We start from the raw sequence: 17,618 nt of genomic DNA, 5'->3' as shown, positions 1-17,618 counted from the left end.
GGGCGCCGGGACAGTCCCATTCACAGGCTGCACTCTCCTGACCTCTCATCTTCTCTTCTCCAGTTTGCCAGGCCGGATCGTACGAGTCCATCATGTGGATATTCGTTTTCATCGGGAATATTCTTCAAGGAATCGGAGAGACCCCGATAGAGCCGCTCGGACTGTCCTATGTGGACGACTACGCCCGAGAGGAAAACTCTCCATTCTACATCGGTAACTAACGGCCAACATCATCACATCCTCCAGTCACCTCCAGAGCTGCACTCACTATTCTGCTGTTGTTAGTTGATTCTTCCACCTTACATGATATAATAATCTCACACTTTGGACTGTTCGGTGAGAACTTTCTCCTGCAGATGATGATTTACAGGGGGGGAAATAAGTATTTGATCCCCTACCGACCATTAAGTTCTGGCTCCTACAGACCAGTTAGGGTGTGTGTGCACGGTCAGTAAACGCTGGGTGTTTGACGCTGCAGCGTCAAACACGCAGCGTCCAGATGTTCCAGCATAGTGGAGGGGTTTTTTGAAATCCCGTCTCCACTATGCGTGGAAACCCGCACGCGGCGGCCCTGCGACTCCGGACATGCTGCGCGTCTTTTCAGATCGCAGCATGTCCGTACACCTTGCGGGGACGCAGCGTCCCCGCAAGGCATAACACAGGGCCCTATGGGAGGGGGGCGATGATCCCGGATGTGTACAGTTAACACATCCGGCATCATCGCGTCCAAAAAGGGGGCGGGGCTTAGCGCCAAGCGGCTTCGCCGCTCCGGCGATACCGCCGGCCATCCTGAACGTGGACACGCAGCCTTAGACTCCTAATCAACTCGTTACCTGCTTTATAGACAGCTCTCTTACATAGTCACCTTTATAAAAGACTCCTGTGCACAGACTCAATCAGTCAGACTCTAACCTCTACAACATGGGCAAGACCAAAGAGCTGTATAAGGATGTCAGGGACAAGATCATAGACCTGCACAAAGCTGGAATGGGCTACAGAACCCATAAGGCGCTGGGTGAGGAGGAGACAACTGTTGGTGCAATAGTGAGAAAATAGGAGAAATTCAAAATGACTGTCAATCGACATCGATCTGGGGCACCATGCAACATCTCACCTCGTGGGGTATCCTTGATCATGAGGGAGGTGAGAGATCAGCCTAAAACTACACGGGGGGAACTTGTTAATGATCTCAAGGCAGCTGAGACCACAGTCACCAAGAAAGGTGCCGCAAGGTCCCCCTGCTCAGGAAGGCACATGTGCAGCCCATCTGAAGTTTACCAATGAGCACTTGGATGATTCTGTGAGTGATTGGAGAAGGGGCTGTGGTCAGAGGAGACAGAAATTGAGGTGTTTGCCATTAACTCAACTCGCTGTGTTTGGAGGAAGAGAAATGCTGCCTATGACCCAAAGAACACCATCCCCACTGTCAAGCATGGAGGTGGAAACATTATGTTATGTGGGTGTTTCTCTGCTAAGGACACAGGACTACTTCACCGCATCAATGGGAGAATGGATGGAGCCATGTACTGTAAAATCCTGAGTGACAACCTCCTTCCCTCCGCCAGGACAATAAAAATGGGTAGTGGCTGGGTCTTCCAGCACGACAATGACCCAAAACATACAGCCAAGGCAACAAAGGAGTGGCTCAAAAAGAAGCACATTAAGGTCATTGAGTGGCCTAGCCAGTCTGCAGACCTTTATCCCATAGAAAACTTATGGAGGGAGAGGAAGCTCCAAGTTGCCAAGCGACAGCCTAAAATCTTCATGACTTAGAGATGATCTGCAAAGAGGAGTGGACCAAAATTCCTCCTGACATGTGCGCAAACCTCATCATCAGCTACAGAAACGTCTGACTGCTGTGCTTGCCAACAAGGGTTTTACCACCAAGTATTAAGTCTTGTTTGCCAGAGGGATCAAATACTTATTTCTCACTGGAAAATGCAAATAAATGTATATAATTTATACAATGTGATTTTCTGGATTTTATTTTTGATATTCCAACTCTCAATGTTAAAATTAACTTGCCCTTAAAATTATAGGCTGTTCATGTCTTTGTCAGTGGGCAAACTTACAGAATCAGCAAGGGATCAAATACTTTCCCCCACTGTATATACAATGTATCACTGTGACTTGTCCAATATACCCAACACGTTCATAATCTCTGTATATAGAATTAATCATCAATCATCCATCACCAATCACCCACCATCAATTATCAATCACCCATCATCCTCATCCATCACACATCACTAGTGATGAGTGAATATACTCGTTACTGGAGATTTCCCCAGCACGCTCGGGGGTCCTCCGAGTATTTTTTAGTGCTCGGAGATTTAGTTTTTTTCGCCGCAGCTTAATGATTTACACCTGTTAGCCAGCATAAGTACATGTGGGGGTTGCCTGGTTGCTAGGGCAAACAAGACTCAATACTTCGTGGTAAAACCCTTGTTGGCAAGCCCAGCAGTCAGACGTTTTTGTAGTTGATGATGAGGTTTGCACACTTGTCAGGAGGAATTTTGCTCCACTCCTCTTTGTAGATCATCTCTAAATCATTAAGGTTTTGAGGTTGTCGCTTGGCAACTCGGAGCTTCAACTCTCTCCATAAGTTTTCTATGGGATGAAGGTCTGGAGACTGGCTAGGCCACTCCATGACCTTCTTTTTGAGCCACTCCTTTGTTGCCTTGGCTGTATGTTTTGGGTCATTGTCTTGTTGGAAGATCCAGCCACGACCCATTTTTAATTTCCCGGCGGAGGGAAGGAGGTTGTCCCCACATGTAGTTATGCTGGCTAACAGATGTAAATCATTCAGCTACAGCGAAAAAAACTAAATCTCCGAGCACTAACAAATACTCGGAGGAACCCTGAGCGTGCTGGGGAAATCTCCAGTAACGAGTATATTCGCTCATCACTACACATCACCAATCACATATCATCAATCATCAATCACCCTTTACCAAGCATCCATCACCCATCATCTTTCACCCTCATCCATCACCCATGCTGACAGTTAGTAACACGTGATGAAACTTTCTCAGTGTTGGCAGCAGTCGGTCTCTATTCACCTCTGGGAGGACAGACAGTACGAGGCTGATGCACTCGGTTTCCACCATGATGTCGCTCGGCTGCAGGTTTCGCTCCTCTCTGGTGAATTCTCTGTGGCTTTCCCTCATTCTCGCTTGAATATTGTGAAGAAAAGTCATGATGGTGATAGTGGTGATGATGGTGTTAATGGAGGTGATGATGGTGTGATGATGGTGGTGATGATGATAAAGGTAGTGATTATGATGGTGGTGATAGTGATGATAGTGATGATGGTCTTGATGGTGGTGGTAATATTGGTGGTGGTGGTGATGGTGCTGATGATGATAGTGTTGGTGGTGATATTGGTGGTGGTGGTGGTGCTGATGATGGTGGTGGTGATATTGGTGGTGGTGGTGATGATGATGGTGGTGTTGATGATGGTGGTGATGATGATGGTGGTGATGATGGTGGTGATTTTGATGATGATGGTTGTGATTATGGTGGTGATGATGGTGGTGATGATGATAATGGTGATGATGGAGTTGGTGATGATGATGGTGATGATGGTGGTGAATGATGATGCTGGTGATTTTGATGATGATGGTTGTGATTATGGTGGTGGTGATAGTGGTGGTGGTGATGATGGTGCTGATAATGGTGGTGATGGTGCTGATGATGATAGTGTTGGTGGTGATGATGGTGGTGCTGATGATGATGATGATGGTGGTGGTGATATTGGTGGTGGTGATGATGATGGTGGTGATGATGATGATGGTGGTGATGCTGGTGATTTTGATGATGATGGTTGTGATTATGGTGGTGATGATGGGGGTGATGATGATAATGGTGTTGATGATGGTGATAGTGGTGGTGATGATGCTGTTGATTTTGATGATGATGGTTGTGATTATGGTGGTGATAGTGGTGGTGGTGATGATGGTGCTGATAATGGTGGTGATGGTGCTGATTATAGTGTTGGTGGTGATGATGGTGATGGTGGTGGTGGTGCTGATGATGATGGTGGTGGTGATATTGGTGATGATGCTGGTGATTTTGATGATGATGGTTGTGATTATGGTGGTGATAGTGGTGATGGTGGTGATTATAATGGTGGTAATGATGATGATTGTGGTGATTATGGATGGTAATAATGACACTACTGAGGTTGTTGGCGTTGTCTCCTTTGCAGGGATCATACAGACGCTGTCCATCCTGGGGCCGCTCCTCGGGTCGCTCCTCGCCTCCTTCTTTGCGAAGCTCTATGTGGACATCGGATTTGTAAATCTTGGTAATTGTTTTCTTGCAATATTAAAGGGCAACTAACCCAAAATTATAGTTGTTTTAACAGTTTAGACTCCACCCTCTGCAAGTCTCTACCCTCTGTCTAGGCTCCACCCTCTGCATAGGCTCCTCCCTCTCTGTAAGCCTTTTGCTCCCTGTATGTTCCTCCCTTTCTGTACATCCCTCCCTCCCTCCCTATAGCTCCCCTCCTCCCTGCAGAATCCATTCTCCCCTTCTGTAGACCCTTCCCTGTCTGAAAGCTCCTCTCCTTTTATAGATCCCATCCTCCTACTAGGAGCCTCCCCTTCGATGAATCCCTTCCCCCTTCCTGTAGGCTACTTTCTTTCTGTAGAACATTTATTTTCTGTAAACACCTCCTCCGCTGTAAGCCCTTTCCTCCATCCTCCCTATAGTCTCCACCCTTCCTGTAGATTTGAAGACTCCTCCATTTTTATAGTTGTCAGCTCCTCCCTCTGTGTAGGCTCCTCCTTCCTCCCTGTAAACTCCTCCCTCTTTCTAGCCCCTCCCTATAGATCCCTCTCTCCTTGTAGACCCCTCTCTCCCTGTAAATCCTCCAATCTCTGTCAGCTCCATCCTCCTTGTAGATCTGTAGATCTGTAGCCACTTCTCCCTCCTTGTAGCCCCTTCCACCCTGTAGACCCCTTCGTCTCTGTAGACCTCTTCCTGTAGACCCTCGGGATTATGTAGAGGATGGTGATTTCTCTGTTCTGGTTCTCACAGATGATGTTTTCCTCACTGCATCGGACGCCCGTTGGGTGGGCGCCTGGTGGATGGGCTTCCTGGTTAGTGGGGTCTTGAACCTCCTTGCTGCTGTCCCCTTCTTATTCCTCCCAAGGTCTCTTCCCAAAGAAGGACAAGAGGATCAGAAAGATAAGAGTGATCAGAGTGAGTTGAGGGAGACCCTACAACCCCAAATAACAGAGGACAGCGCAGAGAGTGGCAAGAAGACAGAAATCCCGGCACAAGGTATGGAGGGTCTGTGGGGCAGAAATACAACCTACATCTGTAACAATCCCAAAAGAATCGCCCTGCATAGTAGTACACCCCTGTATTATCAGTAACTTATACTGTATGGCGAGAGAAGGTGGAAGAAGGACAGAAAGAGGAAGAGGAGGTGCAAGAAGTACAGAGAAAGGGAGAAGAGGTGCGAGAAATAGAGGAAGAGGAGGAGAGAGGGGAGCAGGTGCTAGAAGATGGAGAAGCAGAGAGAGGGAGAGGAGGTGGAAGAAGGACAGAGAGGGAGAGGAGGTGTGAGAAGGAGAGAAAGAGGAGTTGTAAGAAAGAGAGAAAGAGGGAGAGGAGGTGAGAGAAGTATAGAGAGAGAGAGAGGAGGTGCAAGAAGGAGAGGGAGAGGAGGTGCAAGAAAGAGAGGGAGAGGAAGTGTGAGGAGAGAAAGAGGAGTTGCAAGAAGGAGAGAAAGAGGGAGAGGAGATGGGAGGAGTATAGAGAGAGGGAGAGGAGGTGCGAGAGGGAGAGGAGGTGCAAGAAGATAGGGAGAGGAGGTGTGAGAAGGAAAGAAAGAGGAGGTGGAAGGACAGAAAGAGGGAGAAAAGGTGGAAGGCTAGAAAGAGAGAGAGGAGAAAGAAGGAGAGAGAGGGAGAGCAGGTGCAACTAGGAGAGAAAGAGAAGGTGCGAGAAGGAGAGATAGAGGAAGAGGAGGTGCGAGAAAGAGAAAAAGAGAAGGTGTGAGAAGAAGAGATAGAGGGAGAGGAGGTGTGAGAAGGAGAGAAACAGGAGGTGGGAGAAGTATAGAGAGAGGGAGAGTAGGTGTGAGAAGGAGAGGGAGAGGAGGTGCGATAAGGAGAGAAGAGGAGGTGGAAGAAGGACAAAAAGAAGGAGAGATGGTGGAAGGACAGAAAGAGGGAGAAGAGAAGAGAGAAGGAGGGAGAGAGGAGGTGCAAGAAGTACAGAGAGAGGGAGAGGAGGTGTGAGAAGGACAGAAAGAGGAGGTGCAAGAAGGAGAGGGAGAGGAGGTGTGAGAAGGAGAGAGAGGAAGAGGAGGTGGAAGAAGACAGAGAGAGGTGACAGAAGTACAAAGAAAGGGAGAGGAGGTGCGAGAAGGAGAGAAAGAGGAGGTGCGAGAAGTACAGAGAGAGGGAGAGGAGGTGTAAGAAGGTCAGAGAGAGGAAGGGGAAGTAGGAGAAGAAGAGAAAACGAGAAGAGGTGCAAAAAAAAGGAGGGGCGAGAAGGAGAGAGAGGAAGGGGAGGTGGAAAAAGGACAGAAAGAGGAAGGGGAAGTGGAAGAAGGAGAGAGAGGGAGAAGAGGTGCGAGAAAGGAGGGGCGAGAAGGAGAGGAGGTGCGAGAAGGAGAGAGAGGAAGGGGAGGTAGATGAAGGACAGAAACACGGAGAGGAAGAGGGAGAAGTACAGAGAGAGGAAAAGGGGGTGTTCGAAAGAGAGAGGGAGAGGAGGTGCGAGAAGGACAGAGAGAAAGAGAGATGAGAGAAGTACAAAGAGAGGGAGACAAGGTGCGAGAAGGAGAGAAAGAGGAGGTGTGAGAAGTGCAGAGTGAGGGCGAGGAGGTGGAAGAAGGAGAGAGAGAGGAAGGGGAAGTGGAAGAATGAGAGAGGGAAAGGAGGTGCAATAAGTACAAAGAGAGGGAGAGGAGGTGCGAAAAAGAGAGAGAGGGAGAGGAGGTGGGAGGAGACAGAGATTTGAGGGAGAGAAAATGGAATAAGGATAGAAATGAAAGGAGAGGAGAAAGGGGCAAAAACCAAAACTGGTATAACAGGTCAGGTGTATATGAGTGAAAAAAAACCAAACCTATAAAATAGATTTTATTGATGTATTCCCCTTAAAAAATCTCAAATATAAAAACAAATCTGTGAGTGGATCAAACTTGTGTACGCAGTAGTCAGAGGTCAAATGTTACATTAAGCAAAGGAAAAATAACTCAGGAACAGAAAACTGATCCTCTGTTTCCCTACCTGGCAGCGGAGGTTGGCACGCTGTATTGGAGCTCCTGCTGACCCTGTTGGAGATCCCGAGTTATTTTTCCTTTGCTTAATGTAACATTTGACCTCTGACTACTGCGTACAGAAGTGTGATCCACTCACAGATTAGGTTTTATACTTTTGATCTTTTTTAGAGGAATACATGAATAAAAGGTATTGAATGGGTCTGTTTTGCTTTGGTTTTTCACAGAGGAGAAGAGGAGGAAGAGGGAGAGGAGAAGGGGAGAATGAGAGAAAGGAAGAGGAGGTGAGAGAAGGAGGGAGGGAGAGGAGCAGGGTGAAGGAGAGAGACGGGCAGAGGAGGAGGGAGAAGTAGAGAAAGAGGAGGTGTAAGAGGGAGCGAGAGGAAGAAGAGGTGAGAGAAGGAGAGGTAGAGGAGGTGGAAAAAGGAGGGAGATGAGGAGGGAGAATTTGTAAATGGAGAGTGAGAGCCAGGCACAGAGGGAGAGGTGGTGGAAGAAGAGAAAGAGGAGATGGAAGAACAAGAGAAACATGGAGAGAGAAAGGGAGGGGGAGGAAGTGGGAGAATGAGAGAAAGGGAAAGAGAGAGAGGAAGAGGAGGAAGGAGAAAGAGAGAGAGGGAAAGAGAGAGAGAAAGAGGAGGTATGAGAAGGAGAGAGAGGGACAGGAGGCAGGAGGAAAGATGGAGAGTAGATGGGATAAGGAGAGAAAGGAATATGAAGTAGGAGAAGTAGAGAAGGCAAGAAGGGAGAAGCAAAATAAATAGAGGAAGAGGAGGTTGGAGAAGGAGAGTGCCCAGCTTGTTTTGTGTTTTAGTAGGATGGATGTGAGGGTGAGGAGCAGGTCTGCAGATGAGGACAAGAGTTGGGGTAATGAGTAAGGTGAGATAATTATTTCTTTGGAGAGTGCAGAAGTTTGGAAATAATGAAGGGGATGGCGGGGCAAATCTTTGCCCTCTGTAGTCCCTTCTGGTCCCACAATGGGTGGGTTTTTCTTTCTGTAATGCAACACTAATCACCATCTTCAGGCACTATCTTTCTTGTGCCATGAGTCTTCCCCACATTTCTTTTCTGCGACAATCGATCCTGTTGAGTACACCAAATATAACGTGTGGGACAGCCATAGCAGAGGGTCACATCAGTGCCCTGCCATGCTATCGGAAAATGTCCTTACCGATCACACCGATGAAACATATGTACATCAGCTAATAGGTGTGACACTTCACTGTATTACCTGTACACTAACACTACATACAGAGCTCCTGTGTATAATGTCACTGGTGATCACTGTATTACCTGTACACTAACACTACATACAGAGCTTCTGGGTATAATATCACTGGTGATCACTGTATTACCTGTACACTAACACTACATACAGAGCTCCTGTGTATAATGTCACTGGTGATCACTGTATTACCTGTACACTAACACTACATACAGAGCTTCTGGGTATAATATCACTGGTGATCACTGTATTACCTGTACACTAACACTACATACAGAGCTCCTGTGTATAATGTCACTGGTGATCACTGTATTACCTGTACACTAACACTACATACAGAGCTTCTGGGTATAATATCACTGGTGATCACTGTATTACCTGTTCACTGACGCTATATACAGAGCTCCTGTGTATAATGTCACTGGTGATCACTGTATTACCTGTACACTAACACTACATACAGAGCTTCTGGGTATAATATCACTGGTGATCACTGTATTACCTGTACACTAACACTACATACAGAGCTCCTGTGTATAATGTCACTGGTGATCACTGTATTACCTGTACACTAACACTACATACAGAGCTTCTGGGTATAATATCACTGGTGATCACTGTATTACCTGTTCACTGACGCTATATACAGAGCTCCTGTGTATAATGTCACTGGTGATGACTGTATTATCTGTACACTGACACTACATACAGAGCTTCTGGGTATAATATCACTGGTGATCACTGTATTCAGGGTCGGACTGGCCCACCGGGAGATCGGAGAATCCTCCGGTGGGCCCGCCCCCCAGGGGGCCCTCCCCCTCACCAGACTCCTGCTCTGTCCTGTATTTTAGCGCATTATGATTGCATGCACCCAGCAGTGAGTGTTATTCCATACCCGGTGCCGGCCGCCTGCACTGCTCAGTAACATGTGAGGTGAGAGCTTTCTCATCACCTGCTGCGGCTTCTACTGATGTCTTGGCGCCGCTCTCTCAGCTGCGCAGTGCTCATGAGATCAATAGAAGCGGCAGCAGCAGGATAGAAAGCTCTCACCTCACATCACTTGGTGCTGAGCAGTGCAGATGGCCGGCACCGGGTATAGAATAACCCGCACAGCACCACGCACCGCACAGAGCCACAGGCTGTGAGACTGACACTGCACGTCTAGAACGGAGTTGATTGTTTGAGGGCATGATGTCACTGGAAGGGGCGGGGCCTCCATCAGACCAGTGACCTGATAGCCGGAAGCAGCACTGTGCTCACTGAGGCTGCTGGAGCCCTGTGACTACTAGAGGACCGAGGGGGCTGCACTATGGAACTGTGTAAGCAGAGGAATGAGGGTCTGCACAATGGACCCTTGCACAGATAGGAATGAAGACTCAGCATTCAGTGTGAGTGGTCAGAGGATGTATTTATTTCATGTAATTTGAAAGGGGCTGTGTGGAGAAGGAGGGATGATGAGGGGGCTGTGTGGAGAATGAGGGATGATGAGGGGCTGTGTGGAGAAGGAGGGATGATGGGGCTGTGTGGAGAAGGAGGAATGATGAGGGGGATGTGTGGAGAAGGAGGAATGATGAGGGGGATGTGTGGAGAAGGAGGGATGATGAGGGGCTGTGTGGAGAAGGAGGGATGTTGAGGGGGCTGTGTGGAGAAGGAGAGATGATGAGGGGGCTGTGTGGAGGAGGGATGATGAGGGGGCTGTGTGGAGGAGGGGGCTGTGTGGAGGAGGGATGATGAGGGGGCTGTGTGGAGGAGGGATGATGAGGGGGCTGTGTGGAGGAGGGATGATGAGGAGGCTGTGTGGAGGAGGGATGATGAGGGGGCTGTGTGGAGGAGGGATGATGAGGGGGCTGTGTGGAGGAGGGATGATGAGGGGGCTGTGTGGAGGAGGGATGATGAGGGGGCTGTGTGGAGGAGGGATGATGAGGGGGCTGTGTGGAGGAGGGATGATGAGGGGGCTGTGTGGAGAAGGAGGGATGATGAGGGGGCTGTGTGGAGGAGGGATGATGAGGGGCTGTGCGGAGAAGGAGAGATGATGAGGAGGCTGTGTGGAGAAGGAGGGATGATGAGGGGGCTGTGTGGAGAATGAGGGATGATGAGGGGCTGTGTGGAGAAGGAGGGATGATGGGGCTGTGTGGAGAAGGAGGAATGATGAGGGGGATGTGTGGAGAAGGAGGAATGATGAGGGGGATGTGTGGAGAAGGAGGGATGATGAGGGGCTGTGTGGAGAAGGAGGGATGTTGAGGGGGCTGTGTGGAGGAGGGATGATGAGGGGGCTGTGTGGAGGAGGGATGATGAGGGGGCTGTGTGGAGAATGAGGGATGATGAGGGGCTGTGTGGAGAAGGAGGGATGATGGGGCTGTGTGGAGAAGGAGGAATGATGAGGGGGCTGTGTGGAGAAGGAGGGATGATGAGGGGGCTGTGTGGAGAATGAGGGATGATGAGGGGCTGTGTGGAGAAGGAGGGATGATGGGGCTGTGTGGAGAAGGAGGAATGATGAGGGGGATGTGTGGAGAAGGAGGAATGATGAGGGGGATGTGTGGAGAAGGAGGGATGATGAGGGGCTGTGTGGAGAAGGAGGGATGTTGAGGGGGCTGTGTGGAGGAGAGATGATGAGGGGGCTGTGTGGAGGAGGGATGATGAGGGGGCTGTGTGGATGAGGGGGCTGTGTGGAGGAGGGATGATGAGGGGGCTGTGTGGAGGAGGGATGATGAGGAGGCTGTGTGGAGGAGGGATGATGAGGGGGCTGTGTGGAGGAGGGATGATGAGGGGGCTGTGTGGAGGAGGGATGATGAGGGGGCTGTGTGGAGGAGTGATGATGAGGGGGCTGTGTGGAGGAGGGATGATGAGGGGGCTGTGTGGAGGAGGGATGATGAGGGGGCTGTGTGGAGAAGGAGGGATGATGAGGGGGCTGTGTGGAGGAGGGATGATGAGGGGCTGTGCGGAGAAGGAGAGATGATCAGGAGGCTGTGTGGAGAAGGAGGGATGATGAGGGGGCTGTGTGGAGAAGGAGGGATGATGAGGAGGCTTTGTGGAGAAGGAGGGATGATGAGGGGGCTGTGTGGAGAAGGAGGGATGATGAGGGGCTGTGTGGAGAAGGAGAGATGAAGAGGAGGCTGTGTGGAGAAGGAGGGATGATGAGGGGGCTGTGTGGAGGAGGGATGATGAGGGGGCTGTGTGGAGAAGGAGAGATGATGAGGGGGCTGTGTGGAGGAGGGATGATGAGGGGGCTGTGTGGAGGAGGGATGATGAGGGGGCTGTGTGGAGGAGGGATGATGAGGAGGCTGTGTGGAGGAGGGATGATGAGGGGGCTGTGTGGAGGAGGGATGATGAGGGGGCTGTGTGGAGGAGGGATGATGAGGGGGCTGTGTGGAGGAGGGATGATGAGGGGGCTGTGTGGAGGAGGGATGATGAGGGGGCTGTGTGGAGGAGGGATGATGAGGGGGCTGTGTGGAGAAGGAGGGATGATGAGGGGGCTGTGTGGAGGAGGGATGATGAGGGGCTGTGCGGAGAAGGAGAGATGATGAGGCTGTGTGGAGAAGGAGGGATGATGAGGGGGCTGTGTGGAGAAGGAGGGATGATGAGGAGGCTTTGTGGAGAAGGAGGGATGATGAGGGGGCTGTGTGGAGAAGGAGGGATGATGAGGGGCTGTGTGGAGAAGGAGAGATGAAGAGGAGGCTGTGTGGAGAAGGAGGGATGATGAGGGGGCTGTGTGGAGGAGGGATGATGAGGGGGCTGTGTGGAGGAGGGATGATGAGGGGCTGTGCGGAGAAGGAGAGATGATGAGGAGGCTGTGTAGAGAAGGAGGGATGATGGGGCTGTGTGTGGAGGAGGGATGATGAGGGGGCTGTGTGGAGAAGGAGGGATGATAAGGGGGCTGTGTGGAGAAGGAGGGATGATGAGGAGGCTTTGTGGAGAAGGAGGGATGATGAGGGGGCTGTGTGGAGAAGGAGGGATGATGAGGGGCTGTGTGGAGAAGGAGAGATGAAGAGGAGGCTGTGTGGAGAAGGAGGGATGATGAGGGGGCTGTGTGGAGGAGGGATGATGAGGGGGCTGTGTGGAGGAGGGATGATGAGGGGCTGTGCGGAGAAGGAGAGATGATGAGGAGGCTGTGTGGAGAAGGAGGGATGATGGGGCTGTGTGTGGAGGAGGGATGATGAGGGGGCTGTGTGGAGAAGGAGAGATGAAGAGGAGGCTGTGTGGAGAAGGAGGGATGATGAGGGGGCTGTGTGGAGGAGGGATGATGAGGGGGCTGTGTGGAGGAGGGATGATGAGGGGGCTGTGTGGAGAAGGAGGGATGATGAGGGGCTGTGTGGAGAAGGAGGGATGTTGAGGGGGCTGTGTGGAGAAGGAGGGATAATGAGGGGGGCGGTGTGGAGAAGGAGGGATGATGAGGGGGCTGTGTGGAGGAGGGATGATGAGGGGCTGTGCGGAGAAGGAGAGATGATGAGGAGGCTGTGTGGAGAAGGAGGGATGACGGGGCTGTGTGTGGAGGAGGGATGATGAGGGGGCTGTGTGGAGAAGGAGGGATGATGAGGGGGCTGTGTGGAGAAGGAGGGATGATGAGGAGGCTTTGTGGAGAAGGAGGGATGATGAGGGGGCTGTGTGGAGAAGGAGGGATGATGAGGGGCTGTGTGGAGAAGGAGAGATGAAGAGGAGGCTGTGTGGAGAAGGAGGGATGATGAGGGGGCTGTGTGGAGAAGGAGGTATGATGAGGGGGCTGTGTGGAGCAGGAGGGATGATGAGGGGGATGTGTGGAGAAGGAGGAATGATGAGGGGGATGTGTGGAGAAGGAGGGATGATGAGGGGCTGTGGAGAAGGAGAGATGATGAGGGGGCTGTGTGGAGAAGGAGGGATGATGAGGGGGCTGTGTGGAGAAGCAGGTATGATGAGGGGGCTGTGTGGAGAAAGAGGGATGATGAGGGGGCTGTGTGGAGGAGGGATGATGAGGGGGCTGTGTGGAGAAGGAGAGATGATGAGGAGGCTCTGTGGAAAAGGAGGGATGAAGAGGAGGCTGTATAGAGAAGGAGGGATGATGAGGGCTGTGTGGAGAAGGAGGGATGATGAGGCTTTGTGGAGAAGGAGGGATGATGAGGGGGCTGTGTGGAGGAGGGATGATGAGGGGGCTGTGTGGAGGAGGGATGATGAGGGGGGCGGTGTGGAGAAGGAGGGATGATGAGGGGGCTGTGTGGAGGAGGGATGATGAGGGGCTGTGCGGAGAAGAAGAGATGATGAGGAGGCTGTGTGGAGAAGGAGGGATGATGGGGCTGTGTGTGGAGGAGGGATGATGAGGGGGCTGTGTGGAGGAGGGATGATGAGGGGGCTGTGGAGAAGGAGGGATGATGAGGGGGTTGTGTGGAGGAGGTATGAGGGGGCTGTGTGGAGAAGGAGGGATGATGAGGGGGCTGTGTGGAGGAGGGATGATGAGGGGGCTGTGTGAAGAAGGAGAGATGATAAAGCTGTGTGGAGAAGGAGGCAAGATGAGGGGGCTGTGTGGAGAAGGAGGGATGATGAGGGGGCTGTGTGGAGAAGGAGGGATGATAAGGGGCTGTGTGGAGAAGGAGGGATGATGAGCTGTGTGGAAAAGGGGGGGATGATGAGCTTTGTGGAAAAAGAGGTGATCCGGGGCTGTGTGCAGAAGAGGGGGGAGTGAGAAAAAGCCCATTGGTGAGTTCACCGCCTCTGCACCGTGGGACTTTCTCACTGCGCTAGTGGGGATCTCACCAAGGTCACCACAGTTCAGGGGCCTGGCTGGGAACACAGCCTCAATGACTTGCCATAACCTCGATGAGGTTAGCTGACCCCAGTGAGCAGAGGTAAACTTTATACCTCTGATCACAGCTGCGGGCTCGCATCATTTGATAGCGTGTGAACATCAGCTGTCTGGCGGTAATGATTTTACCGCCGATCAGAAGCAGTGTTTGCCGCTCAGTCTTGCATCTGACAGAGTAAACACTGGATGTATGGGCCCCCCATTCAAATGAATAGGGTCCAGGTACTGTTCTGGTACCCGAACCTGGACTCATTTTTAACTGTTCGGCCGGACCCCAACATCTAGGGGTCCGCTCATCTCTAATCCTGTGTCTAGTGTGTGACTGGTGTATGTATGGCGCGTGAGTGTGTCATGTGGCTAGCGTGTGACTGGTGTGTATGTCACATGTATGTATCCTGTGTCTAGCGTGTGACTGGTGTGTATGTGTCGTGTCTATTGTGTGTATGTGGCACATGTCTAAATAATAAAATCTTTCTGTGCTTATAGAATATCATTGTTCTAGGCAGCACTTGTCTTGTTTACACAAAATTATCTGCTGCTTATAAGGGTGCTTAACTAGATGGAAACTTAGGCTACGTGCACACGATGCGGCTTTTGCTGCGGATCCGCAGCGGATTTGACGCTGCGGATCCGCAGCAGTTTTCCATGCGGTGTACAGTACAATGTTACCCTATTGGAAAACAAAACCCGCAGTGCACATGCTGTGGAAAATTCCGCGCGGATTCTCTGCGGAAAAAAAGAAGGAGCATGTCACTTCTTTCTGCGGATTCCGCAGCGGTTTTCAACATGCACCAATAGGAAAGTGCAGTTGAAATCCCGCAGAGGAATCCGCAGAAGAAACCGCAGGAAAATCCGCAGTGAAAACCGCAGTGGTTTTGCACTGCGGTTTTTCCAAATCCGCTGCGGAAAAATCCGCAGCAGAACCCGCACGTGTGCACATATCCTAAGGCTACTTTCACACTTCCATCTTCAAAATCTGCACAGGATCCGTCAAGACGTTGAAATGACGGATCCTGTGCAGATTGTGGAAAACGTGTGCACTGAGCCAGTCTTTCTGACGGACCCGTCGAGGCTATGTGCACCTGTTGTGTATGCGTCTTCGCAGCGGTTTTCTGCATACACAACACAAACCAGGTTAAAAAAAAATAAAAAAATCGCAGTGTTCTCACCTACCGGCGTTCCCGCGCAGCGATGCTCCCGGCAGCTAGCGTTCCTAGTAATACACTGCAAAATCTCGCGAGAAGTCGCAATGTATTACTAGGAACGCTAGCTGCCGGGAGCATCGGTGACGCTGTGCGGGACATCGGTAGGTGAGAATACTGCGATTTTTTATTTTTTTAATTATTTTTAACATTATATCTTGTTACTATTGATGCTGCATAGGCAGCATCAATAGTAAAAAGAGAGAGAGCGAGCGAGAGAGTTTCCCTGACGGGAAATTCTTCCACGCATGCTCTCTTTGAAAAGACGGGACCAGTTGCTGGATTCCTGCTTTTCACAGGCAGCGACGCAACCTGCGCCCATAGGCTTCCATTGTAGCCAGTGAGGGGCAGCGCGGGATGCATCCTCTGAACGTTTTCTCTGCCCGACGGACCGTTTTTTATGCAGGATCCAGTGAAAGAGGGAAGACTCTGCAGCTAGTACCCCTTAAGCATGGTGGGCCCTTAGAATGATTTTCTCTGGTGGGCCCAAACTACTCCAGTCCGACGCTGACTGTATTACCTGTACACTAACACTACATACAGAGCTCCTGTGTATAATGTCACTGGTGATCATTGTATTACCTGTACACTATACACTATATACAGAGCTCCTGTGTATAATATCGCTGGTGATCACTGTATTACCTGTACACTGACACTATATACAGAGCTCCTGTGTATAATGTCACTGGTGATCACTGTATTACCTGTACACTGACACTATATACAGAGCTCCTGTGTATAATGTCACTGGTGATCACTGTATTACCTGTACACTGACACTATATACAGAGCTCCTGTGTATAATGTCACTGGTGATCACTGTATTACCTGTACACTGACACTATATACAGAGCTCCTGTGTATAATGTCACTGGTGATCACTGTATTACCTGTACACTGACACTATATACAGAGCTCCTGTGTATAATGTCACTGGTGATCACTGTATTACCTGTACACTGACACTATATACAGAGCTCCTGTGTATAATGTCACTGGTAATCACTGTATTACCTGTACACTGACACTATATACAGAGCTCCTGTGTATAATGTCACTGGTGATCACTGTATTACCTGTACACTGACACTATATACAGAACTCCTGTGTATAATGTCACTGGTGATCACTGTATTACCTGTACACTGACACATTATACAGAGCTCCTGTGTATAATATCACTGGTGATCACTGTATTACCTGTACACTGACACTATATACAGAGCTCCTGTGTATAATGTCACTGGTGATCCCTGTATTACCTGTACACTATATACAGAGCTCCCTGTACACTGACACTATATACAGAGCTCCTGTGTATAATGTCACTGGTGATCACTGTATTACCTGTACACTGACACTATATACAGAGCTCCTGTGTATAATGTCACTGGTGATCACTGTGTTACCTGTACACTATACACTATATGCAGAGCTCCTGTGTATAATATCACTGGTGATCACTGTATTACCTGTACACTGACACTATATACAGAGCTCCTGTGTATAATGTCACCGGTGATCGTTGTATTACCTGTACACTGACACAATATACAGAGCGCGTGTGTATAATGTCACTGGTGATCACTGTATTTCCTGTACACTGACACTATATACAGAGCTCCTGTGTATAATGTCACTGGTGATCACTGTATTACGTGTATACTGACACTATATACAGTGCTCCTGTGTATAACTTCACTGGTGATCACTGTATTACCTGTACACTATACACAAAGTTCCTGTGTATAATGTCACAGGTTATCCCTGTATTACCTGTACACTGACACTATACACAGAGCTCCTATGTATAATGTGATCGGTGATTAAAGTATTACCTGTACACTCACATTATATATTGTGTACTATGTACAAAACTCCTGTGTATAATGGCACTTATTATAAAATTAGTATTGTTTTTTTGGCTAATGATCAGTAATGTAGTATTTGGTAACTATGTGGTTGTAATATGTGGTCTGGGCGTGGTCTGGCGTTATTTGTTATTTGTATGTGGTATTATTCGGTCACTGTGGTGGTAACATGTGGTCTGACCATGGTGTGACAGTATTTGTCACCAGTATGTGGTATTATTCAATCACTATGTGGCGGTAATATGTGGTCTGGCCATGGTGTGGTGGTATTTGTCGCCTGTTTGTGGTATTATTCGGTCACTATGTG

At 49.8% G+C, this 17,618-nt stretch overlaps 1 protein-coding gene across 1 annotated transcript in view; it reads left to right on the top strand.

The window, feature by feature from the left end:
• The window catches only part of LOC143777148 (solute carrier organic anion transporter family member 1A2-like), a 157,983-nt gene that overhangs the window by 30,391 nt on the left and 109,974 nt on the right, over positions 1-17,618 (top strand). The window contains exons 6-8 of the mRNA XM_077267232.1: positions 64-213; positions 4,211-4,309; positions 5,044-5,289. Of these exons, the coding sequence (XP_077123347.1) occupies positions 64-213; positions 4,211-4,309; positions 5,044-5,289 (495 nt within the window). The remainder of the gene's footprint in view (positions 1-63; positions 214-4,210; positions 4,310-5,043; positions 5,290-17,618) is intronic.

This window comes from Ranitomeya variabilis, chromosome 5 (genome assembly GCF_051348905.1).
Source record: "Ranitomeya variabilis isolate aRanVar5 chromosome 5, aRanVar5.hap1, whole genome shotgun sequence".
Classification (NCBI taxonomy): domain Eukaryota; kingdom Metazoa; phylum Chordata; class Amphibia; order Anura; family Dendrobatidae; genus Ranitomeya; species Ranitomeya variabilis.
Note: the sequence above shows the minus strand (reverse complement) of the source record. Positions and strands in the feature narration are given on the sequence as shown.